Raw genomic sequence first — 25,764 nt, 5'->3', positions numbered from 1 at the left:
CTCATTTCATGCTTTGGATTTCCACGAGATACCAAATGTTTGTCATAGGTCACATAGGTTCATTTTATCACTTGGATGAAATTAGGCAAAGGGAGCAGGAAACCAGTCCTGGCACTCTGTGGGCAGCCAGTGCCTCTTTTGCAATGGCTTATAACACTGTGATGTAACGCTCCCTTAAGAATTCTTCAGCAGTGCAGAAACAGGCAACTAATTCCACCCTACACACACTTTACACTGAATATGATCTTCTCCTCCCATGTGCGCCTGGAGCATGGAGGGCAGATGATACGATACAGGAAGCAGTTCTTTTGTGCAGGGAGAATTTTCCATTGGTTTTCTTCAGTTGGATTAAGGCAATAGCAGACTATAGCCAAGTTGTATGTAAAGGTTTGCCCCCTTTTTTGTTTTTACTTGTGTCCTCTCTGCTTTTCTGCTGTGATGTATTTATTAGTCCCTCTGGTCTCTGATTTCCTTGTTTCCCTTTGATTTTTTTCCTGTGATCTTAACTTTCCTTCTTGCCCTCTTCTTCTCCTGTATTACTATATTGCTTTTCCACAATGCCTGTAATAGCACTATTCCCTTACCTGAAGTCCATACAGATCTTCTAGCACTGGGTGTTTGCAGCATTTGAGTACCTTATGCTGAATTAATCTCATCCACTGAGATTCATTCTCTTACACTTACCACACAAAGTGCTGGTTTCTTCTCTGTCTGCCACCACACATTAGCAATGGGGGGCATCCTTTTTGGCAAGCATGCCACCAATTAGCTGCTCACCTTTCCAGAGTGCCACCCCAATTCCTTGCCCCTGAATGATCTGCTGCTCTGCTTTTTGCTTCCTGCCCTGTGCTCCCTTCCTGTTTAAAAGATGCACTCAGGGATGATAAAAGCCATAGCAGAGAAACTGAATTCATTCTTAGCATCAGTTTTTACCACAGAATATACGGAGGAAATTCCCATGCAGGATCAGTCCTTCCTAGAAGATAAGTCTAAGGAGTTGGATCACATTAAAGTGACAACAGAAGAAGTTTTGGAACAGGTTGATAAATTAAATACTAATAAGTCATCAGGACTATATCACATTCACCCAAGAGTTTTGAAAGAACTCAGAGGTGAAATTGTAGAGTTCTTGGCAATAGTATGTAACCTATAATTACAAATGACATCTGTGCTAGAGGACTGTTAGGTTGCCATCATAACACCCATTTTCCAAAAGGACTGTAGAGGTGATTCTGGGAACTACAGACCAGTCAATCTCACTTCCATCTCTGGCAAGTTATTAGTATCTATTATTAAAAAAGAGAGCACTCACAAGGACAAATATGATCTGCTGGGGAAAAGTCAACATGGTTTTTGTAAAGAGAAATCTTTCCTCACCATCTGCTGGAGTTATTTGAAGGTGTTAACAAGCACATGGAAATGGGGGATCCACTTGATATAGTATATTTGGACTTTCAAAAAGTTTTTGACAGGGTCCCTCATCAAAGTCTTTAAAAAAAACCAAGTTGCCATGGGATTGGAGGGAAGGTTATTTTGTGGATTGAGAGCTGACTAAAAGATAGGAAGCAAAGGGCAGGGCTTAATGTTTACATGTCAGGATGGAGGGAGGTTCAGATTGAGATCTGTGCTAGGTTCAGTTTTGTTCAACATTTTCATCATTGACCTGGAAATGGGAATTGCATGCTGACGTCTCCAAGTTTGCAGACGATACCAAATTATTCGGGGTAGTCAAGTCCCAAGCTGATGGAGAGCAGCTGCAGAAAGATCTCACCAAGCTGAATGAGTGGGCAAAATAAATGTAAATGAACTTCAATGTCAACAAAAGTACAAGGTAATGCTCATGGAGAAAAATAACTTCAACTATAAGTACACAGTGTTGGGTTCTGAAAAACTGTTACAACTCAGGAAGGAGACCTTAGAGTCATTATAGATAGTTCTCTAAAAATATCAGCTCAATGTGCAGCGGTGGCCAAAAAAGCTAATAAAATGATGAGCATTATTACAAGGGGAATTGAATACAAAATGGAGAACATTATTATGCCATTATACAAATCCATGATGCATCCACAATCTAAATACTGTGTACAGTTCTGGTCTCTGTATTTCAAGAAGAATGTAGAAGAAGTGGAAAAGATATAAAGAAGGGCAACCAAAATGATCAGGGGCCTAAAGCCATATCTCCTTGCCATAGCAGGAGATACTAAAAAAGCTAGAACCCTTCAGTTTGGAAAGGAGATGGCTAAGGACAGATATGATGGAGATCTATACAATTTTGAAGGGTGTGGACCAAGTAAGCAGGGAACTGTTATTCAAAATCCCAGAATACTAGAATTAGGGGGCATCCACTGAAATTAGTAGGAGGCAGGTTTAAAACTTATAGCAGAGAGCACTCTTTTTACACAATGTATAGTTAACTTGTGAATTCATTGCCACAGGAGGCAGTAGAGGCAGATAGCATAGCCACGTTCAAAAAGAGACTAAACTGATTTATGGGTGATAGATCTATTCATAGCTATTGAATGAATGGCTGGAGACGTTTCTTCTAGCATCTCTAAACCAATAATGGTGGATTCCTAGGCAAGTAATAAATAGGGGATAGATCCCAGGTATATCCAGTTCAGTGCTCTCCCTCTTAAGACATGCGCTCCTACCACTGTCAGGGAGAGGATATTGGGCTCATTGATCTGAATCAGTATGGCACTTCTTGTGTCTTTTTGCTGTTCTGCTTTCTGTCCTATCTGCTGTTGTGTGGCCTGGCTTTTCCCTGATCTGCTGTATGCCACACAGATGCTGCCTGTGCTGCTAGTGGCACACTTGCCTCAAGTTAGCCAACTCTGCTTTAGGCTTTTGCTTGTAGATAAACCGGTACTGCACAAACTGCACATGTCTGAAACAATCTTGCAGCCTGAAATTATTTCTGGTTGTCAGCTGATCCTTTTTTTTTTTTTTTTTTAAACCTTTTTCTATTTAACCCCTTTTTGTTTGCTCTCTGTTTGTGTACTGTAATTTTGCATTCTATGGAGAGACATGTCATGGAAAAGTAATTCTTGCCAAACATCTACTGATACAGCTGACACTCGAGCAGTCATTTCCTTGGTAGAATACAAGTTGTTATGAACTAGCCAAAGATATGATGCTGAGACAGTCTTTAGAGGCCCATTGTCTTGAAGCATCTCACTTTCCAAAAACTGCTTATTTTACTTGCAATCAAATAGTGCCTGTGCCTTCTACAATAATATGCCAAATAGGTACAGGTATGCTCATTCTGAGATTAGTGGTGCTATTAAACCAGGGTTCAGAGGGATAAGAGAAAGCAGTAGTGTTCTCCTTTGCACCACCCATAAATCATACATTGTCTGCTTAAGGTATTAAAATGAGTCATCAGCCTTGATTCTTTTGTTTCTTTCCTGAGCACCTTGATAATATTAAAATAGTTCTCATTAGCCTGGTACAAAAACCTAGAAATTATCTGTGCCATATTTGGGTCCATCATTTCCTAGATATAAGGGCTAGGGCCTTCCTTTTAATGAAAACTGCAGAAGAAAATGCTGGTTTTTCAGAAACCATTCTAATTCTTTGATATTTTAAAGTGCTTAAAAACCATAACCATATTAACAGAAAGACACAAAACTCCTTCTGACTTCCTTGGTTAACGTTTTATTTTCCCTTCCAGAAGTTCTTATCTGAAGCATAATGAGTTTAGGAAAGCTGACTCTGAAAGACTCAAGAGTATCAGAATCTCTCTAGGAGTCTCTGAGCAATCTGAATATAAAAGAAGCTAGATTCACAAAGGGCTGTAGGTGCCAGTCCATCAGACTAGATTTCGAACTCCAAAATTTAGATCTTCAGAACCCTGCTATCTAAATCTGGAGGCAGCTAAGTTCCCTAGGGTACATCTACATGTGCATATTAATGTGACACAATAAACTCTGGCATATATGGTGCCAGAATTTATTGTTTCTGGGCACCGCATTTACACGTATGCCTAGGACCACCGCATGTTTTGTTGTCAGAGCATCCCCAGCTGGAAGGGGGCCCCTGGGTCAGTCTGCCAGCCCAAGGCTGCTCTGACCTAGCTCAACATGCTCTGGAGGGACTGGCTGGGGCATAAGGGTGCTTCAGTGCAGAGCTAGCTAGCCAGCACCCTGAAGCGCTAGCCAGCCCTATCAGCGTGTACACGTGCATTGCTACACATGAAAAAGCTCCACAGCAGGATAGTACTTGAAATTACAAGTGCTGTCCTGCTGTGGAGTTGATGAGTTTCCTGCAGCCTAGTAGGGCTGCATGTGTAGATGCTGAGACATTTACTACAGAGATAATTAGGCAACTGCAGTAAACATCTCATGTAGATGCATCCCTAGATACCTAAATTTCTTCCACTAGGCATGTACAACCTGCCAAGTTTTGATACTGCTCAGCACCTAAATTCTGTTCTGTATTAAATGAGGTGTTTCTCTACCTATCTAACTGTTCACAGAATTGGGCTAGGAGGATGTTGTTACTGTTTTTATTCAGTAGTCTATAGGACATGCAAGAATCAGATTCAGGTCCCTCCTTGACCTGATTTGGAGCAGGGATTTGAACCCAGACCTCCAGCTATCAGGAGACTGCCTACTGAATCTGTTTCACTTTTTATTAAATAATTCAATATTAATTGGGGCAGAGGGTTAGTGAGAGTGACTCTACCATCTGGCAACTGCTGTATTCACCTGAGCCCTAGGTTCCAGTCTTTGCTTCAGATTGAAGGGGCTTGTACTTTTAGGTATACAGGGTACACATCCACACACACGCACACAACCTGTGGTGTGGCATGGTGTGGGGGGAGAAGGGCTTCCTTGTGAAAAAAAGAACTGGCCTGACTTGGGCACTAATTCTGAAAACAGTTAATGGCTGCGAATCCTACCCGGAGGGACATGTTTGTCTCCAGCCTGGACTTAGGTGTCTAATTTTCTGAGAGGCATTCCCTTGGCAGTTTTTAGCTTGGTCGCTTCCCCACGCAGCCTGTTGGCCTCTGTGACCACTGTTCTCAAGTGCCCAACACTCCCCACATATTCCATAAGGAGTCTGGGTACTTTACATGGGGGATTATGAAATCTGGTATCCAACAGGGAATTTAAGAAGAGCCTTGGCAAAGCTAAGCAAATTTCCCATTGTAGATTTAGCTTTAAGTGATCTTCTTCTCTTAACCTATTAGAAGTACACCTTGTTCAGCATTAGAAAGCCTTGATACAGCTCCCCTAAGCGCTGTATAACTGGATCTTCTTTCTTTCTATTCTTCATGGAGCCCTGGTTACTCATTGTTTGAAAAAGAGGTCATTTAAAATAGGTTTTCATTACTTTCAAAATACCTTGAAAAAAGTTATTTTAAAACTTCTCTCCCTTTTTCCAAATGCTCCACTTCACATCTTAGCAAATCTCTTTTGAAGTTTCCTCTAGCTCTCAAGGGGGGCTGTTAAGTGTGGAGCATTCTGAAAATATAATCACTTTATTTAGGTGCCTAAATGGAAGTAAATTCTTTTGAATGATTGGATACATCTGTGGCTGATGAGCCCTTCTGAAATGTTGGCCCAACCGTTATGTAGTCCCTGCTGTAAAAATGTTTAGATACATTTGATTTTTTTTCTAGTATTATGAAGAGCAATATATGGGAAACTGCAGACTGAATAAATATATTAATTCTGCCCATAACTTAGATGTATGGTAAAAGAGCACCATGGGAGGATCCTTCGAAGTGGGTAGCAGATACTTACCCTTGGAGTTCTGCATCTCTTCAGCATGACTGGCCATCTTTACTTCAGTTAAGGCCAGAGGATGTGGGTTATGAAGGTTATGCATCTGCAAAAGAAGGAACAACGTCAAAGCACATTCCACAAAGTGACACAGAAGGGGATCCCTTGGTAAGAATGAAGCTTTTGAGTTGTGGGGAGAAGGAAGGGCTTTATAATGTGTTTGATCCTAGCAATGCAGAAGTTAAGGAAATAACAGCATAACTTGTCTGCTTAGCATTATTAAAAAGTAATTATTATTTATAAATTTGGGGCTGGACCCGATGATCTCTCAAGGTCCCTTCCAGCTTCACAATCTATGAATCTAAGGATACACCATTATAACATCAGAACACCTTATACACTTTTATCAGTTATTCTCAACAGCGCCTCAACTTTTACAGCAGGAAAACTGAGAAATAAAGATTAAGTGACTTGCCTAATATCCCACTGACAGTCATAGTAAGACAGGCAATTCAGTGTCCTTCCCATTTCCAAGAACATCTCATGACAACTTATTGTGGTGTCATACTTACTGTATAAGAAACAAATTTGTTGAAGATGTGAAAGGAAAACACAGGTAATTACCATAAATGTAGTGTATTTTTGTATTTAAATATACCCAAAGATGTTCTAGTTTGCTTTTACCTACTGTGATAATGGAATCTTAAATCCTTCGTGTTATAGTGATATTCTTTTATACATTTCACTCTGTAGTCTGTCCTTACATTAATTCATAATGTGTGGGTATAGATACCCTGACCACAACTAAGTAAGGACAATATCCTGAGAAAGGGGGGAAGCCCTAAAGAGAAAGGGTAAGTGGTAGGCTAGCTGGCAGAGGCTTGCAGCAGACTGCTTTCTGTGGGCTAGAGGAGTCTGCAGGCTTGTGAGGCCTACAGCCAGCTGCAGGTAGTCAGGAGTGATTGCAGGCTGCCTAGCAGAACTGGATCAGCTGCAGAGGATGCTTAGCTGGCCATAAGAAGTGAAAGGCTCCTATGGAGAGGAGTAGGGGGTAGAGACTGAGAAAGTGTTTGGCTTGTGGTGGCAGAACTGAACCAAGAACTGTCCCTGAGTCTGGCAAAACCCCAGGGCTGCAAAGCTGGAGACAGAAGCACCATGAGACGGGGCAAGGAAACTCACGCAGGCAAGAGAAGGAAGACTGTACTGTAGCACTCAGGGAGCAGCACAAATCTGGCTGCACCTTCTTGGGGCCTGAGGAGAATCCTCAGGTCTGCAAGTTCCCTCTCCTGGTCTCTTGGTACTGCTGCCTCCAGCCTTGCAGCTCTGGGTCTTTTACCAGACCCTAGGAAAGTCCTTGGCTTGGTTCTTCTGGTACTAGCTAAGCTCCCTCTCTTCTCCCTAGGAGCCTTTAACATCCTGTGGCCAGCTAAGCATCTTCTGCAGCTGGCCCAGTTTTCCTAGGCAGCCTGCTACATGGTACTTCTCTTGGGAAAATGCTCTGCACTACATCAGTGCTGAGGGAATGAATCCTTAGCCCCTGCAGGTGAGATAACACAGGGAATTAGCTTACATGACCCATACTTTCCCATTCCATAAATACAATAGGCCATTTCACACTTCTGGATTTTGTACCCTGAATGAACTTCCTACCTATGTCTCCCCCATCCCCTTCCACTTAGCAGTGTGCAGATATTTATACAATTTTATCACAGCCCACTAAGAGATGTTGAGGCTTCTCCCAGTATTTGCTGTCTGGATCTTCTAGTTCCCCTAGATCCAGCACTTGTTCCTGAACCTGCTTTTAAACCAACAGGAGGGTGCATTTTGACTACATAGTCAGATCTCCAGAACATAGAATTTTAGACTGGTCTCTGAAGACAGATAAGCTGATTACCATAGAGATGCACTAAACTAGGGACTTCAGACTACATGACGGTGTCCATAATACTATGTTTAAACTTTTATAGAAAGAAGTCAATTGTGCAGGCATGTGCAAAGATTTAAGGGTCTCTAAGCTAATTTGAAAAAAACAGTTTGCTTTAGTAAAACACCCTTCCTATCTGATATTTCTATCTGATAATTATTGTTACAATAGGAGTTTATCGTTCCACTCAGTTGAGGTATTGCTTTTAAACTGCATTCACATTGAACACCTTGATGTGAAGAACACTTGATAGATGCAATCATCATTGTTTTTATTTAGAGTTAAACATCAGGCGTCCAAGCAATTTTCCGAGGCTGGCCTTCCATTGTAAGGGGTTTTTTTCAGATGTACTAGTCTCTGATAATATCTAAATTAATTATGTTGATGCCTTGCCTCTTCTCAGAACTGTGGTCTCCTGTTTCTGTTGCTATTCCTCCTGCTGAGGTCAGGTCCTGAACAGCAGATGGTGCTCTTGTATGAAGCAGCTGGCTTCAGCCCACCCCACCCTTCTCCCACTCTTTCAAAAGGTGTATGTTTATGTAGTCATGTTTTTAGTTGCTTTGCTATTGTATTCTGCTCCACCAGCCACAAAATTATTGGAGGCTTGACCGTCTCCAAATACAGGCCCAGATGTCTAGCTACAAAATGGTTTCCTTGCCCTGTCATTATTGCAGCTGCAGCTATTTAATACCACTGAATTACAGAGCTATCACAGCCCTGTTATATCCCTATGGCTCTTGATACTCATACATGTATGTAAACGACAGAAAGCACCAAAAGTGGCAGAAGCCAGGAGAAGCCACTGATATTTCATCCTGCCTGAGATCAGTTTACCTTTTTTTTCATCCTAGGTACCTATGCCCTGTATAGCAGGACAGCTTAATTTTTAACCATTAACTGCAACAGTGATTACACAAATATTGCTGTAACTTCTTTTTCAGATGAATATGCTAATGAGGCTCCAAGAAGCAGCCAATTACTCGAGTGCACAAAGCTGTGACAGTGATAGCACCAGCCACCATGACGATATTTTGGATTCATCCCTTGAATCAACTCTCTAGACGGGGTGGGGGGGGACGAGCCTTTGTAGAGGATTATGGTAAAAAATTATTTCCACTAGACCACTGCCAGTATTAAAGCAGCACTCCGAGATCGCTGAACAAGAACGGTGTGTTATAGGTAGGCAGGAGATTTAACTCTGCAAAGTCGGGAAGAAAAATTGAAGTGGCAAGCTTGAATTAATTTAATTTCAAGGCATTTCAATATCTGCGGAGCCAAGTGAGACTCCATGAATCAACTGGAAAGGGCCCTAAATGAAGGGCAGTTAAGCAGATTGCACATGTGTTAGCCAAACTGGAATCTTTTGTTTTCTCCCTCTCTCTTTACAAGTTTACAGTGCAAACTTTTTTGTTTTTAACTTTAGTTGATTCTAAGGTGCTGCATTAGCAATGTGGTTTTCTGCTCCTCTTCTAACCTCTGTTGTGCCACATGGTGCTGGTCACAGGACTACAGTAGTGTGTGTTGTACTCTACTGCCCATTCCAAAAGAAAGCAAAGAGGATGATAGGAACTCAGTAAGCACAAACAGTATTGTGCAATCACCAGAAAACACTACTGTGATATGCTGGATAAGTGCCAATTTAATTCTAACTGCCATGGTCACAGTGACGCGCTCCATCAAGTTTTTAGTGTACGAATCACAGGTTTTATAAAGTTGTTTTTACCACAAAGGTCTTTTTTAACCACTTGCCCACTCCTTAACAACAGTTTTATACCAATTATTAAGCAACACTGACTAAAGGCTTCTTAGGGCTTCATTTGTTTGAGCCTTTTCAGTGAAAGAAGGAACATTTCCTATGGTGCTGTCTCACTGCCTTAAAACAGATTTCTAGAACAGTTTTACAGTTGGTTTAATTCCTAAACCATTGGTAAGTTACACTGCTTTTTTCATTTACTAACGAGATAATGTCAGTTAACACAGTAGCCTCATATCTGTATATCATGATTTTTTAAAGAAATGGATAGGAGAAAGAACAGTTGCTATATAGTATTTTTATCTTGTGAATAGATTACTCTGCCTACCCTCAGAATTATACAAGAAACCCAAAACCCACTTCCATGACCACCTGAAAAGCTGAGAAAGTTGGTTCAAATCCATTCAGCCCTATGGAATGGATTTTTTGAAGGCTAAATGTTTCGAATTCTTATCCAGCAGAGCTGGACGCACTTGATGCAGCATGAGCACAAATATTTGTTTTTTCTTTTTTCTCCTTTTTCTAGTTTTAGCATGTTGTTTTGATTGCTATTGTTGTACATGAGAAATTCAACATTAAAGAACACTGAAGCAGTGAAGTCCACTGTGGAAGAGGAAGAGTTTATACTGTAAAAGTGGGTTGGTTTTGCACAGTCTACTGGGTGGGTATTGTAAATACAAAATGCCTTGCACAAATCAAAGCAAACAAACAAAAAAAATGTATTTTATCCTGTTGATGTTAAGAGATGTTTCACTTGCTGAGATTTCCTGTATGTTGCAAACAAATACAGAATGCAAACCTTAAAGCTCTTCTTACCTGGTGTGTTTGTCCTGTATTTACAGTTGTTCTGACTATGCAGGAGCTATCAATGCTACAGTGAGCACGTTTCAATTTGTGTCTGAAGCCAATACATTCTTGGGGAAAAAATGAAACTGTTTTAAGTGCATCTGTCATGGCAGGCTACAAACAGATTGCATGAAAACTGTGCAGAGCAATTGGAAATGCTATTGCCACAAGAGACAACTGGTTAAAATAATGTAAAACAAATGTAATCTAAGGGCTATGGCATTGTGTAGACAGGTACTTGTACACTTAAATGGATGTTATCTTCAGGATGTGTAATTGGTGCTATTAACTCTTCATGGCCACCCTGTGGTCATTTGCTGTAAAACAAAGAAACCAATGCAGTTTTCAATGGCACTTAACTGCATCACTGAATACAGAGGTTCCTACACGGTGCTATTGCCCTAGTACAAACTAACTGATTTTATGCACATTGAATTTAGTCTGTCTGAGGTCAGGCCCCAAACCTAGATCAGTTTCTAGTTTGAACCATGAGCACATGTATCTGTCAACTGAGTAAAACAACAGCTGCTCTTTATTACTGTATTTACTTGCATACCACAGGCACCTCAATCCCCCCCACCAAAAAAAAAAAAAAATCAATCCTTCAATATTGGGATGCATGTCTTAGTAGGGATGCTGATTTTCTGCACCACAGTTGAAGCACGTAGGGCTGCCATCAGCTGTGCTTCTCTGCTAATCCAGGAGGATGGAACAAAGTACTTCCTTCTGGCTTGCAGGTTTAACCCTATTACAGCCACTGATCAGTTGAACTATAGTTCTGAAGCTGCAACTGGAGACTGAGTGATGCTGAAGAGTGGGCTCTGCCTCTCCTGCCTGGGACCAGCATTTGGCCATATTGAGCCCACGCTGTGGCAGTTAAGATTCTGGCAAAAATATTCCCTTCATTCTTCCTTCCCAGCATAATGTGCATGTGTTATATGGATGCGTGAGGTGTGCAAGTAAACAGAGCATGTATGTGGTCTGAGCAACCTTGCAAATCTTTTCCTGCTATATTTGACACACAAACACACACAGTATTATCATATACAGAACTTCCTGCAATACATCTCAGTGAGTCCACCTAGTTTACAACTTAAAATGTTTGTGAAGCATTTGTCTGTATACATTTTATATTTTGTACATTTTTGATGTAACATATCATGTAAATAGACAGAAACAGTGAAATAAATCATCTGAAAAGTTTTGTAGTCTTTGTAAAGCCCTAATAATAAGTAATTGGTGTCATCGGATTTAACTGGATGATGTATTTTCTATTGGTTTATTGTTCCTCTAGCTTGTAAACCAGCTTGCATATATTTTTTTGCAGGTGTGCACACTGTATCTGTCTAAATTATTACTTTGCCATTAAAGTGGAATTATTTATTGAAAACAGTCTCATTTCTGTGCAATTAGGAACACTTAATGATTGATACGATACTATTTCAAAGGTAAAATATATAAACAAAACAACAAACTGAAGGATGTAATTTTTATATGCAGCACAACCAAACTCAGTGGGAGCAAAAGTATGTATTCTAATTCCAGTATCCTTGAGTTACCTTTGAATAACAGCTTCTATAATGGATTAACTAGATAGGCTGTGGGGGGGGACGGGAGGGAGAAAAAAAGAAGAAACATTAGAAAATCTCAACCCTTACATTCTTCACTCCATTCCAATTGATTCCACTGCAGGACTACAGATATAAATGGCATTATAGCAGTGTAAAACTGGTGCTACCATACCATAATTTAAAATTTACAATTTTTTCCAGGTAAAATCAATGTGATTTCATTGATGCCAATGATCAGCATTGAAAGCCAATCAGCTGGGGATCAGGCCTTTTTTATTTTAATACTCAGGGTGCATCTACACATCACTATGTGGTGATGTTGCTACGGCGCCATGCTTTACAACTTCCTTTAAGAAGTACTAAAGCGCAGTGCAGTACGGGTGGTTACTGTGCTGTGTGTGCAACAGAACGCGTATTTAGATTTCAGTGGCGTACTATAACCAGGGAGTACACCATTATGGTGATGTAGCTGGGGACCACGTATAGACACATGTGATCATTACGTCACCACAGCATGCTGTACAGTGATGTAGTGCAATACTATGTTGCCATAGGGTGATGTTTACGAGCACCCATATAGTTTTTGAGGCCACAAAGAGCCATTATGGGCACTGAGGCTGACTTCCTACACAATCCAGAATGTAGAAACTCACTATTAATTTCTGCATTAAGCCTGTAATTTGTGAATTGTAGCATGCCATCTCAGTTGAAGGCTTCACTGATAGTAAATCCAGTATATTTCTCCTGTTATTACTTGACTGGTTATTCCTAGTCTTAGTCTAGGTTCAGGTTTCAACTATTGAGCCTACTGAGGCCTTTTCTACTAAATAAAAAAGCTTCTTACTATTAGAAATGTCTTCTATTTTCAGGTACTTAGACTACAATGAAGTCTTCTTCATCTTCACTTCAGTTAACTAAATAGATTGAAATTGTTTCACCTTTCACTATAAGATGAAAGATGTTTACCACATTTAAAAATCATTCTTGTCGACAAATGGAAAGGTTCAGAAAATTGATATATCTTTTAAGAAGTGTGGACACTACACCTATATTGCAGTATAGGTTTTAAAACCATCATAATACTGACCAACTCTTACTTATTTCTTTCCATTTATGTGTCAAAGGATTATGTTCACCTTCTTAGCCGCAGCATCATACTTTTTGTATTTACTGGGAACGAACACATGTTTAGTTGATTATCTGCTATAACCTTGAATACTTTTTAAATGTCACTACCTTTCATGATACTGTGTCCAGTCTGGAAAATATAATCTATTCAACATTTAGCCAGGAATGGATCCCAGCCATAAATCTGCCATTCTATAACAATTTTTCATTCACAGTTATTTTGAGAAATATCAGTTCTCCAGTTGTAATCCATTTTATTTTGTTATGGGTGGAAGAATGTCCCACAGTACACAGTCTGATGACTTAGAGAAAGACCAGATTCTATTCTATCCTGTTAACGTCCTGAAAACCTATTGATGGGTCTAATGCAACTGCTGCCCATATCTACTTTACTATCTATATTAACCCCTTAGGCTGGGACAGACATTACACATAAACCGGTTTAAGTGATCAGAAACTGGTTTAAACCTGCAACAGAACAGAAGTTCAGTGCACATAAACCAGTTTGAGAATGGCTAAAGCTGGTTTGAGATAAACCTGGTTGAATGTAATATCAGACTTAACTGACTTGGCTCAAACCAGTTTATGCAATGTCTGTTTCAGACCCCTTGCTGGTTGCAGATAAACCAGACAATAGTCCTGTGAGAATAGAGAAGTATTCCATTCAGATTTGATTGATTTGGAGGACAGTGATTCAATTCAGATGACTGTCCTGAATCAATATGGCCAAATCAGCTTCAGAAGATTTGGCGCTGACTTGGAGAGATTCGGTGATTCGGATCAGCTGAGGAGAGGCAGGCACAGCCGGGTGGCTGCAGGTTCTCCTGTGGCTCCTTCAGCTGTGCCTGCCTCTCCCTGGCTTGGGGGAGCCACAGGGCTCTGCTCTGCTGCCCTGCTCAGTCCCATCCCCCGCCTGGTCCCAGCCTAGTCCCAGCACTTAAAAAAAAAAAAGTCCCATACTCACCAGCTGCAAGATCAGCAACTGGGGCCTCTGGGTGCTCATGGCAGAGCCCCCCCACCCCACACCACAGGGCAATGGGGGGCAGTAGGGATCACCCCCCCACCTGGCAACCACATGGCAGCTGCTGAGCAGGTTCCAAGTGGGGGGGGTGATCCCTGATGTCCCCCACTATCCCATACTCTGCAGGGAGGCTCTGCCACAATCCCTCAGAGGCCCTGATCACTACTGCCAGAGCTGGTGAGTGTGGGGCTTTTTTTATTTTTATTTTTTTTAAGTGCCGGGAGGCTGGGCTGGGCTGGACAGGGCAGGGCAGCCATGGGGGCTTCTCCCATGGCTTCTCCAGCTGTGCCTGCCCCTGTCCTGGTGGGGGGAGCCATGGAGGCTATGCCCTGCTGCCACTTGCCCAGCCAGTGCGGGGGGCGATGCAGGCACGCCCACATCAGGGCTCACTCCAGGTGGCAGTAGGGCATAACCCCCATTGCCAGTGCTGCCATGCCCACATCAGGGCTAGGAGTGGTGGCTCTGCCCTGCCACTGCTTGCCAGCCAGTACAGGGGTGCAGGATGTGGGTGCGGTAGCACTGGGAGTGGCAGGGCGCTCTGTCCTGCTGCCACTTGCCCCTGTCCAGCTACAGCAAGCCGTGCTCACACCCCCTGCCCTGGCTGGACAAGTTGCAGCAGGGCGGGTCTCTGTTCCCAGGGCTGCTGCGCCTGTATCCCATGCCCCCCTGGCTCCCTCCCCAAGTAATTCACCCCCCAACCCCAGCTGGGCAGTTTGTCCCAGCCCCAATCCCTTCCTCCCTCACACCCCCTTCCCTCCCCCAACCTAAACCCCAACAGATTTACCATCTGGAGGCAGCTATATCAGCTGCCTGTTTAGTCTATAGCATCTCTGAATCAGCTGCATCTTTTCCAAAGCTTTTCCTAATCAATTTGGATGCTTTGCATCAATTTGGAGCTTTTACTTGGTCTCCTGATTTGATTCAGAGATTTGGTCCCTGAATCAGGCCGAATCGCCTTCAAATTGAATCAGCTACTGAAGCTTCACGCAGCCCTACCAGACACCCCCAGCATCCTGGCATTTTCTCTGGGCTGGGCAGAGCTCTCTGCTCCACAGCAGGGCTGGCTCCTTTCCTCTGTTTCCTGGCTGCAGCTCCCCACTCTTGTCCCTCACCACTCCCTGCTAAGCAGGAATTCCCCGCTCCCTGAGGAGGTGTCTGTGTATTAGCTAGCAGACCACATACTGGCTATGGTTGGTGCCGAATCAACAGGCAGAATAAAGAAGTAGTGGGTAATGTCCCTCTGTTGTTTTCTTAATTGGGTGATACACACTGTTATCAATTCCCTGCTGAGCTAATCACAGCATCTTGCCAGAGTCTGACCATACCCCCCCCCCATGTTCATGCTGTGGAAGGGAAGGCTGCTCTAGCACCCCCCCCCCCCCCCTTCTAGTCTGAGCCACTGCAGGCATGTGCCTGCATTTCTGGGATGTGTGTCCAGTTACAAAACTGATTTAGCCTAGCCAGGTTAGACTAACCTGCAAAGATTGAAGCAATTCAGGCTCAGGCTTTTTAAATGTCTGTCCCCGCCCTAGAACATCTAATGTATCCACTTTTGTAACATGCCGTCATCTGACTCTTAAGACTGAGGTTACAAAAAAGCAAGAGGAACCTTATTTTTTTATATGAACTGTTTTTTTAGGGACTGGAGCACAATACAATTGTGGAATACAACTGTACTTATGTCTACATACCATATAATAGGTGGAAAAGAATATGGCCCTAAGTGTATATAGCTATATCACATATATAGGTGTAGAAAAATGCAAAGAATATGCTAAGCAGGAAAGTCAAGCTGTATTTAGCATCTTAATTATTAACTTAATTAGCTTCTAAGATAAATATAGATAACTACTGTAATTTCACATTGCAATTTGCTAAGACGACATGTAATTCTGCAGACTATGGCACCATGCAGGAAAATAATGGTTCTTAATAAGGATTTTTTTCAAGTTAAGCTCTCACAAGCTTTGGCTCCCCCAATGTCTTCCAAATTCAGTTTTCTTAGATTCACTACAGCAAATTTCACTACTGTGATGCAATCAAATCAAATCTGAATGAGTAACAAATACATAATTTTAGTGTACATTAGCATGTACTTAGTAAAAATAGGAAGTCATATGTAATACCTGCAAAAAAGATCTTTAAACACATATTAAGTTGAGTTTTTAAGAAGAAAAGATGATAGTTGGTTTTCTTGAATAAAATATTAATTAACATGAGCAATTCTCAGTCATGGCACCCTGGGATACTTTTTAGGGTGCTGTGGAGTATCATGCAATTTTAGCAGCATTAGGGAGTGCAAACACCTTCATGTGACTTGACTCATAAAATTAATCCAGAGATTTCAAACAGGAATCCATAGCATCAAAAACATTTTTGAGATCTCTGTTTTAGAATTGCTCTGTTATTTTTCTATAGTGAAAATCAAGTGAAACTTAAAAGGTGGCATTTTCTAAGGAGTGCACTGAGTCTGAAAAGTTTGAGAAACACTGATCTATACTAAAGGTTTCATATTCAGTTCTGGTGATGTAAAGGGGCCTTTAAGTAACCACACACAGCATTTATGTCTGCCTTAACACCAGTCTGTACTGCTGAAGAAGCCTAGCATAAATAAGAAATTTGTCCCTGCTCTGAACTAAAAATTTCCAATCTTGTAACCAGAACAGCTGAAAATTCGTTACTACATTATGACAATATAAACAGAGCATCTAGGATATCAACATATCTGCTTATTAGCATGCATCTGGAAAGCTAACTGACAAATCCCTCAATTCTCATGACAAAAATTGGACATCACAGCTTTTGAGATAATGGTAATTTTAGCTAAGTCTAGTGTCATTGTTTCAGTCTGTCAAGCCTCTTCTCCTGCTATTCTTAAATAAACAATGTTGCCTAAAATGCACTACTTTTTTCTTGATAAATAATGTCAAATTAAATGCTACTAAGTTGGTCCATGGAAGGGCTACAAATGCACTTTCACAGGCAAATGGATTTGTGCATAATGATACCACCACCATAAAAATGGAACCTGCCAGAAAAGGAAAATTAACTAAAACACAGGTGGTAAATTCTCTCCTCCTTTCTGCACTAGATGACATTTTCCCTGTTCTTTCAAACAGAATCTTAAATAAACACTGATAAATAGCAGTGAGTGATCACTTTGTTGCTAAAAGCTGGGTTTAACTACACTCAAGTTTCACAAATCAAATCAGACTTTGCCTTCTCTTTGTTTTATGAATACTTCTTTATGAAATCAGATATTCTAATTTAGCAAATAATAATATGGCCAGACAATTAACTGAAAAAGCTGAATGAAAAGGCAAGCAATGATCAACTGAAATGAAGCATTTGCAAAGTGACACATGACCGGGAGCCAATGACTTTCTCGTGCCATAAAGAAAAGAAAACTGAAAGGCCAAAGAAAAGGAACAAATAGTAGCTATAGATGAAAATCCCAAGGAAAGAAAAGGCCCATTTAACCCCAGTGAGCATGTGTCAGCAGGGACAGCACAATGCAACTAATCTATAACAAAACCTATGTCCCCTGGCTTATAGAAGTCCTCTTAAAGGAACCTGCAACATAAAACAAAACCCTCTTCATTGCAACAGTTCCCACGAATTAGTTATTGCACTTGAGCCGGGACAATGAAAGTAAGACCAACTGTACTGCACAACAACATGGGAGCTACGTTTAGTGATTAGGTTACCTTCTGAGGAGGTCTTAGTGCCTGAAGCATCCTCACTGCATGACTTGGGAAAGCATCACAGCACTTGGGCTTCAGTCCACCTCTAGACTGAACCAGCCAGTTGGGTTAGAAGGGTGGTGGGTTAGATGTAAAATTCAAGCTATAGTATATAGTTTAAGCTAACTGTAGAAGACAAACCATCCTAGATATACAACAGAGAAGTTAAGGTTACAATTCTGTGAGGGTCACTTACTGTCATTATTAGAGTACCAATAGCATCTCAAACACTTTGCAATATTTCTGAATTCTTTGCATTCTTAAAAGCGTTTCTGACATCAATACTTTATTTTGCTTGCTGAGATCATGGTTTGTTTGGGACCTGTCTAACGTCTTGATTCTTCCAGGATGCAGGGGTTTCTTAGGATGATATCTGTAATTGGACCAGCTGCATAGCTGGGACAGAGTTAGACACGGTTTTGAATGTAATTCTGGTTCAAGCCATCCTTAGTTAACAAATGACTTGTGTGGCAAGGACTCTTGGACTTCACCATAAATTAATAATGGGCTAAAGGAAGTATTTTGCTAAACCGAGCTATACTTGAGTGCTTTGATGAAACAAGAGCTACAATAGTATTTCTAAAAGCAATCAAGTAACTTGAAACCACGAGGGAAGTGGGATTGTTGGCAAAGCCTTCCAAAAGCTTCTGGAAAGGGAAGCATTATAGTTTATTTTGAACAAGTGATAGGAGTCCTGAAATTGTTATAAACAAATGGATTTCTAGGTTATTGCAGAATGGCAATACATATTTCATATCCAAACGTAAGAAATAAGGTGAACTTAAAGCTTAAAAACATGCCCTCAGGGAAGAATTTCATCATGTGCTCAAGTGCCTCCTTGAAGCAGCTCTCAGATGCTGCAGTATTTACATACTCAAACCTCTCAATGCAAGGAATAAAATAGTTGGTTAATAACGGCAGGATTTGACCCACAGCTATTACTACACACTTCAGAGAACTGAAGTTTAATTGACATATAGGTATGCATTTCACAAAATACTATTTGACTTCAGAGACATGTCCTCTGAAGTCAAGTTAACAAATCTCAAAATATTTTGTTAACCAGACTGGGCAAAAGTCCTCTTGCCCTGCAGCAGTGCAGGTGGTATCAATAAAACATTTTATATGTATAACTGAAAAATGAGGTTACTCTATATAGAAGGAGACAAAAACTATAGCACCTGTTAAAAAGGCATGCTGAAAGCAATATTGTATTCTAAAACAAGTTACATAAGGTTCAATTGTTGCCAGCCTCTGCTGTGCAACAGAATTGTACAAGCAACAGTTTTATAATTAACTGTCATGGAGTAATCTTCCTGGAAGCTGTAAATCTGTGGATTTTTCTGAATTGGTGAGTTCTAACTATAGAAGTATGTTGGAGACAATGGAATGTGAACCAGAGCATTACTTCAGGTACTGCTGATATTAAATATGCATCTAAGTCTATATTGTGCTATTGGTTTAAGCAGAACTCCCAAGGATCATATACAGTGCTGCTTAACAATAAAAAGTATTATGTTGGAAGAGGGCTTCAGTAACTGGACTCAATAATAACCTCTGTAGGCAAACTACCCTATTTGGCTTTGTATCAATCCTTTTCTAAACTGTTTTAGGGTACAGCAAAACTATTGGCTGGTATGAGTTTAATTGTAATGCTTATTTTGGTTTTGTGACTATAGGAAACCCTTTCGTAATTGACTGTTCTGTGTTCTGGCACATAGATGTCTACTATTCTGTTTCATTCTATACACTTTGCTCTTGCCATTAATGCCCTTTGCTCTTGCCATTCATTTTTCCCTTTCTTGCATTCATTTTCCTTCATTGTTAATCTCTGTTTTGGCTTGTCACCTCCTTTGCTCAGCTCCTCATTCATCCCAAGGGTTATCTGATGCCCAGCATTGGTGATGGCATGATATTCTTAGCTGATTTTCAGTATGGGCCATCTGTTGCCTCAGTTGATTGGTGTTCTGAAATAGCAGGCAGATAGCATTCTGTCAACAGAGCTCAGTGAGCATTAGCTGTCTCTGTAGTCCTCTAGAGTAAGACCTGCCATAGTAGCAGGCAAGAAGGTAAGTTTCAGGATGCTGCCCTCTGCTTTATACATAGCAGCATGTTTACAGAAGGGAATCTGCATGGATCTTGAGGCCATGCAGCTTTCTCCACCATCCCTTGCTGCTCCTTAAGTGAGTAACACAAAATTAAAGCATAATTAATTTGGCGTGACTGGTGGTCTATCAAGAAATCATCTGTCTTCCAGTTCAGTTGATGGTGGACTTCCTTTGTTTGCCAATGGGTAAGCTAAAACTTGGAGGTGGCATGACATCTCAGAAGAGGGTATCCCCCCCCCCCAAAAAAAAAAAAAAAAAAAAAGAACTTCACGCTCTTGTTTTATTTCTGGATAGTAAGGAAAGGAGGGTGATTAGAAGCAAAAATTCTGACACTTCTGCCATGTTTCACAAAACAGCAATGGTGAAGTAAGTTGGTAAAAATGGTGACATTTGGACCCAATTTCTCATGCACGAAGCTGTGGAAGAAAAATTGTGTGACAAACACATTCATCACATCTTGAAAGTGAACCAAAGCCCTTCTGGCATTTTGAGAGAAAATTAGAAATAGTCAAGTTACTATAGTGATGTTTGACAAGTAGTTATTAGGGTTAGGAAAACATAGAAAGCATTTTTGTAGCTGTCATGGAAATAATATTAATAATACTCTTTAGCACTTGTATAGCACTTTTTTAAATATAGGTCTCAACGTACTTTACAAAGATGGGGGAAGCATCACTGTAAGGAATAAGTGGGACAGTAACCCCATTAAAGTCAACAGGGTATACATAACATCCTCTGAACTTTCAGAGTGCCTGTAGACATGCTGGGAGGCTGCTCCGACTCATGGTAATTACAGCACATAGGAATGGACTCAATTAATTTAGTGCTAATTAGCATGCTCCAGCAACCTGTGTCTCATGTATCAGTGTCCCCACACTTCAAAATGGTGGCAGGGGCACTTTAACTACAGCTCGTTCAACAAGTCATAGTTAAAGTGCCCCTGCTGCCAGTTTGAAGCACACTGATATATGAGATGCTGTGGGCGCTTTAATTAAAGTTGATCTTGGAGCCACTCTAATTAAAGTGCCACCCCGCTCCCACTCCAGCCCCAAAGCAGCGTGTAGAAACATGCTCATTGTGTAAACCTGCATCTCAAGATATTTCTAATAAAAAAAGATTCTAGGGTTGGTTGACATTTCTATTACAGCCAGACTCTTTGTGGGAAATTAGCACGCATTTTCAAAATATTCTATGTAAGCTATCAGCACAGAGGCCAAATTTTCAACTAAAAATTAAGAGAAACCTTTTAGATATAACTGATAAAGACCAGAAAACAATAATAATTTTTGTCCCTAAAATGGCAATAGCCAGGAAAAGAAAAGACATCAGATGTTGAGGGGTTAAAAGAAGAGCGGGTTTCATGGGATTGTTGGAGATGGACTATGTATCAACTGTTACCTACTTATATATTATCTAACAGTTACGTGCTGGTATGAACTTCCTCATTGCCAGTTGTATTACTGTACATTTCTGTTGTTGAGCTATGCAGACGGGGGTGGGGAAAGGGCAAAGATTAAGTTATAAACATCTTTAAACAATTATTTTTGTAGTGTACCTTGAGCACCTACCTATCGGAAATCAGCAGCTTATCTAGGAATAACATCAAGAAACTTATCTTGGAGGTTAGGGAAAAGTAATTGTTTCTGAAAAGGAAAAATATGGCTTCTCCCTGCCACTGGCAAGGAAAGCATTGACAATGAGGGAAGTCATTCCTAAGAATGATCCAAACAGAGAATTCCCTCTGTGAAAAATTTCAAATCAAATGCAAATTAAAGTTCTTTTTATGTTATTCATTACATTTTTTCATCCAAAAAAGAACAAAAAAATCCCTTTGAGTCTTATCAGTAACAAAAAACTCATCTTTTCAACAGCCAAGTTTTAGACCAGCCCTTACCATATCTCCGTTTTGCCCAAGACAAATGGCCACATGTCTAGGAACAAGCAAACTGGGCTGGCACTCCCTACTCTGATGAGTCTTCACTGCAGTTGCTTCATGTCCATGCGCTTTTGCTTCTACCATTCCAAACCCAACAATACTTCATCCCCAAAGACTGCTCTTAACTGCATCAGAGACAAAGTTAGTAAAAGCAGCTATTCCAGATGGTCTTCAGTACATTTCTGGGTTATGAGTAGGTAGGTGGGACGTACATGAACATGTCATAGCTAGGACACACTGCTGCTGTGGCCAAGATAAATTTATGAATGACTTGAGCCTGAAGGGAAATAGGCAAAAGGGGACAGGGATTCACTTTGTCAGCTGCTGGCCACTAACAGCCCATGCTCTTACAATTTGGAAAATGGAACTGAATGAGAAGTAGCTTTTTTCACAATTTTTTTCAAAAGTGATGTAACCATTTAAGTAGCTACAGCATTATTCCAAGAAAATGACTCCCAAATCAATTACTGTATATTTTGTGGTTTGTGCTAGATGTATTAGCACCATCATGGTAGGAATTTCAGTCTGATGCTCCAAAATGGTGCCTAATCCCCCAAATCCCACTAAAACCAGTGATAGGTGCTTACATATTTTTAGGGATCTGGCCTTTCTTTGCCTTTGGGATCCAGGGAAGATAAATCAGCCTGCAGACTTTCACCAGAAGATTTGCTTGCTAAGTAAGAGTTCAACATATCTATAGTCACCTATTTAATATCTAAGTGAGGTTGCCACTCAGAGCACTGAAGTATCACTGCTTCACTGGTATGTCCAGACAGGCACAAAAGCTGGAGATTCAATTTTATTAGGGGATGACTAAAGGAAGGGTTTCAGCAGCATACAGAAGTCTGGAACTCAAGTTAATAGGCTCACCCCAGCTTTTCTCAGGAGATGGCAGCAACAGCATATCTGAGGCAGCTATAGTGACTTGCACTTACAATATATTAGGTCAGAGGTAAAGCAGTTTATTGTGAGAGTAAAGTGTTATGGAGCAGTTATGGAGTTTTATGTTCATCATGATATACTTACTGAAATTTCAGAGGCTTAAATGGAAGAAAGAAATATGTTAAGTTACATAGACTTGAAGTACATGAGCACTACCTGGAATATTTTATGGTAAACAGAACAGCTGAGTATTTACTTCTGAGCTGGTTTAGTAAAGAATATTTTCAAAGGTATTTTAGCCATATTTCATTGTTAATAACTGGCAACAACTAGAATCAAATTGAACCCCAGGCAGGAGACCCATAGCAACCTGACCCAGGAAATTACCTTGGAAAGCTTGTGCCCAACCAAGTCCTTGAACATAGCTGAAAGACCCCCCGCCCCTCACCCCTGCAGCTATTGCAACCAGCACATGTACAAAGGAAGACTATCTCTGTTAGCCTTGTCCAACGAGGCTTTCTCCAAGATGCAGGGCATAAGCATATACCTGATTTACCATAGGTGCCAACATTGGATTTTGTCAGTAGGTGCTTGCAGGCATTAAAAACACCCCCAAACTGCCCAATAAACCAGTACTTTACTGGCAGCATATTACTTCAACCCTGCTCACCTGGCATCTATAAAGGTCGGGGGCTTTAGTGGAGATTTTTTGGCAGTTATTTAATAGCTGATTGATTCAGATTTAGCTAAAAGTGCCTAAAAGCCCTAGTGAAGCATCCAATCTCTACAGATGTTACAGAGCCAGATTGAAGTAATGCGCTGCTTCTTCCAGTAAAGCATGTTTTGGATTTTTGGGGGGATTTAAATGTTAGCAACCTGCCCAGTGGGTGCTGAGCACCTGGTTTTTTTTTTGGTTTTTTTTTGGTGGGTGCAAAACAGGAGATAATCTAGAAGCCCTACTACTTAAAACCCAAACTTTGAACTTTCCTGTGAACCCAGCTGATTAGCTTCAGTGGCAATTGTAAGGAAACCTACTTCTGGCAGCCCTAGCCAATAACCTCCTGGATCATCCAGTGTCCTCAAGAGCCCCGCCTAAACCCCGTTCTAACCTTGCTCCTAACATACAATCACCACTATCCAAGCCAGGACATCCCTACTGGAATACTACACCCAAAATAACTAAGAGTATTCACACAAACTTTCAGGGGGATCTAACCAAGCCATGGCTCTAAGCTCCCCCCCTACTTTGGATCTCAGACTGCACCACCAAAAAAACTACCCCTTCCTCCTCCAGCATGCTGCACCCAACTAAGAAGCCTAGCTCTCCTGACCCCAGCCGTTAAGGTACAGCACATCAGCTGAGTCCATTCTGCCTGAACTCTCAAACTTAACAGAAGGAAGGCAGCACAACCCCTTCTCCCCTCCTAAAAGCCAGGCTTCACAAAACAATGTAGAACCCTCCACTCTTTTCAAGCCCCAGACTCTACTTATTGAATTCTGACCCTTCCCTGATAAGTGGGGGTCCCCCAACTGCAGCCTGGTCAAGGATCCACCATCCCGTTGCAACCAGGAACCCTGTAACAAACACCCATAATTTGGTTACTGATAGATAGAGTGCATAACAGCAAAGAGAGAGAGACTCTTTTAAGGGCAGCACTCTTGTGGCCTGGAGGGGTACAGCTTAAAGCTATATAAGCCCACCCAGATCCTGCCTAGAACAGGTAATCTGGTCAAGACTGGAATAGAGAGAAGAGGTTTCCAAGGAGGGCTGCAAAGCTGCTATTAGGGAATGATAGACAACAAATTGTAAGGCAACCCAGAATGCCTGGAGCTGGGGCAACTAGCTAGGGAATGGAGGTTGCTGTTATATGTACCTGTTTGTTTTAAGCAGAAACATTGGGTAGCCTGGGGCAACTATGGGGGGGGGTGATGAAAAAAAATGCTTTGCTTGTTGACCTTTAGGCTTGCTAGCTACTAAACCTACTTTTGCCATGCTTTCCTAACCTCCCTAGAAGCATTCAGGCATGCTAGGGCTCCAAGCCCCAGCTGAGTCAACCATCCAACAGACAAAACAACCTAGGGCTGCAACTACAACCAAGCTATGGCTTCCTCTCAGCTGAAGCTCTCCTTACAAAGCTAATGCTACTGAACCCTATACCATGAAACATAGTCCTCTTCATTCTTTCAAGTCCAGCTTTGAAGACTGCATCTAGTCAGCAGCCAAGCAAACAGCCACAAGTTCTGACATACCCATTTAAAAACACCCCTCTGTGTACAAGAGATTCCTCATAGCCTAGTTAAATAACTCATTTGACAAGCCTCCCAACCCACTCCTTGAACCCAGCTGTAAGACCCACAGCTAGTTTGACTCCTACTGGAAAGTAAGCAAAAGGAATTCTACCTCAGGGATCCCTAACCCCGAGACCTTCCCTTTAGGTAGAGACCCAAATATCTACCTAACCTGCTCTTGGCTTCAGAAGCTGTCCCTGTCTGTGCCTTCAGCTTAGCTTAGACCCCAACCATCAATACATTTGACACCTTCTCCATTCTCCAACTATTAACAGAAAACTCATGCTTGGACAGCCACCAAATCCAACCCTTAAACCTACTTCTGAGATCCTTCATGGCCACAACTCCCACTGCAGCCAAAAGAAATCTGCATCTAAAGGCACCTTCCCATCCTTGAAGCTAAGTCAGGCTTCCTTTGACTCCTGTGGGAGATGACAATTTCAAACAGCCTTAACACCACAAATCCTCTGCCTAACTCCAGGACACAAATGCCTGCCTGCCTGCCTTACCACTGGTATCAAGACTCCAACCTATCCATGCCTTGCATGAGTAGGCCACAAGGCAGTCCAAGAACCGTTAAAAGCTTGGAGGCTTTAAGTTCTGTGAAGGGCAGCAGAAAACATGAGAACACTTGGGCTGTCTTCAAGAACATCCTTAGATGGATGGAATCTATACAAATTATGATAGTGAATAAAAACACTTAAGATGGTAACACCAAACTTGAAACAACACCTGCATATGGGATGCTATACTTGACTTATACTTGAATAAGGTCATTAATCAGTAAATAGTAAAGGTCCAACACACCAAACTTGATTGATTATGAGGTAATTA

At 41.3% G+C, this 25,764-nt stretch overlaps 1 protein-coding gene across 2 annotated transcripts in view; it reads left to right on the top strand.

Moving 5' to 3' along the window:
* The window catches only part of NAV3 (neuron navigator 3), a 787,742-nt gene extending 776,100 nt beyond the window's left edge, over positions 1–11,642 (top strand). For both annotated transcript variants that reach the window (XM_019543171.1, XM_019543169.1), the window contains 2 exons: positions 5,694–5,897; positions 8,595–11,642. In XM_019543171.1, coding sequence (XP_019398716.1) covers positions 5,694–5,897; positions 8,595–8,714 — 324 coding nt within the window. In that variant the 3' untranslated portion in view covers positions 8,715–11,642. The remainder of the gene's footprint in view (positions 1–5,693; positions 5,898–8,594) is intronic.
* The last annotated feature ends 14,122 nt before the right edge of the window (positions 11,643–25,764 follow it).

The sequence above is a fragment of the Crocodylus porosus genome, unplaced genomic scaffold (assembly GCF_001723895.1).
Source record: "Crocodylus porosus isolate Cpor-Errol unplaced genomic scaffold, CroPor_comp1, whole genome shotgun sequence".
Lineage (NCBI taxonomy): Eukaryota > Metazoa > Chordata > Crocodylia > Crocodylidae > Crocodylus > Crocodylus porosus.
Note: the sequence above shows the minus strand (reverse complement) of the source record. Positions and strands in the feature narration are given on the sequence as shown.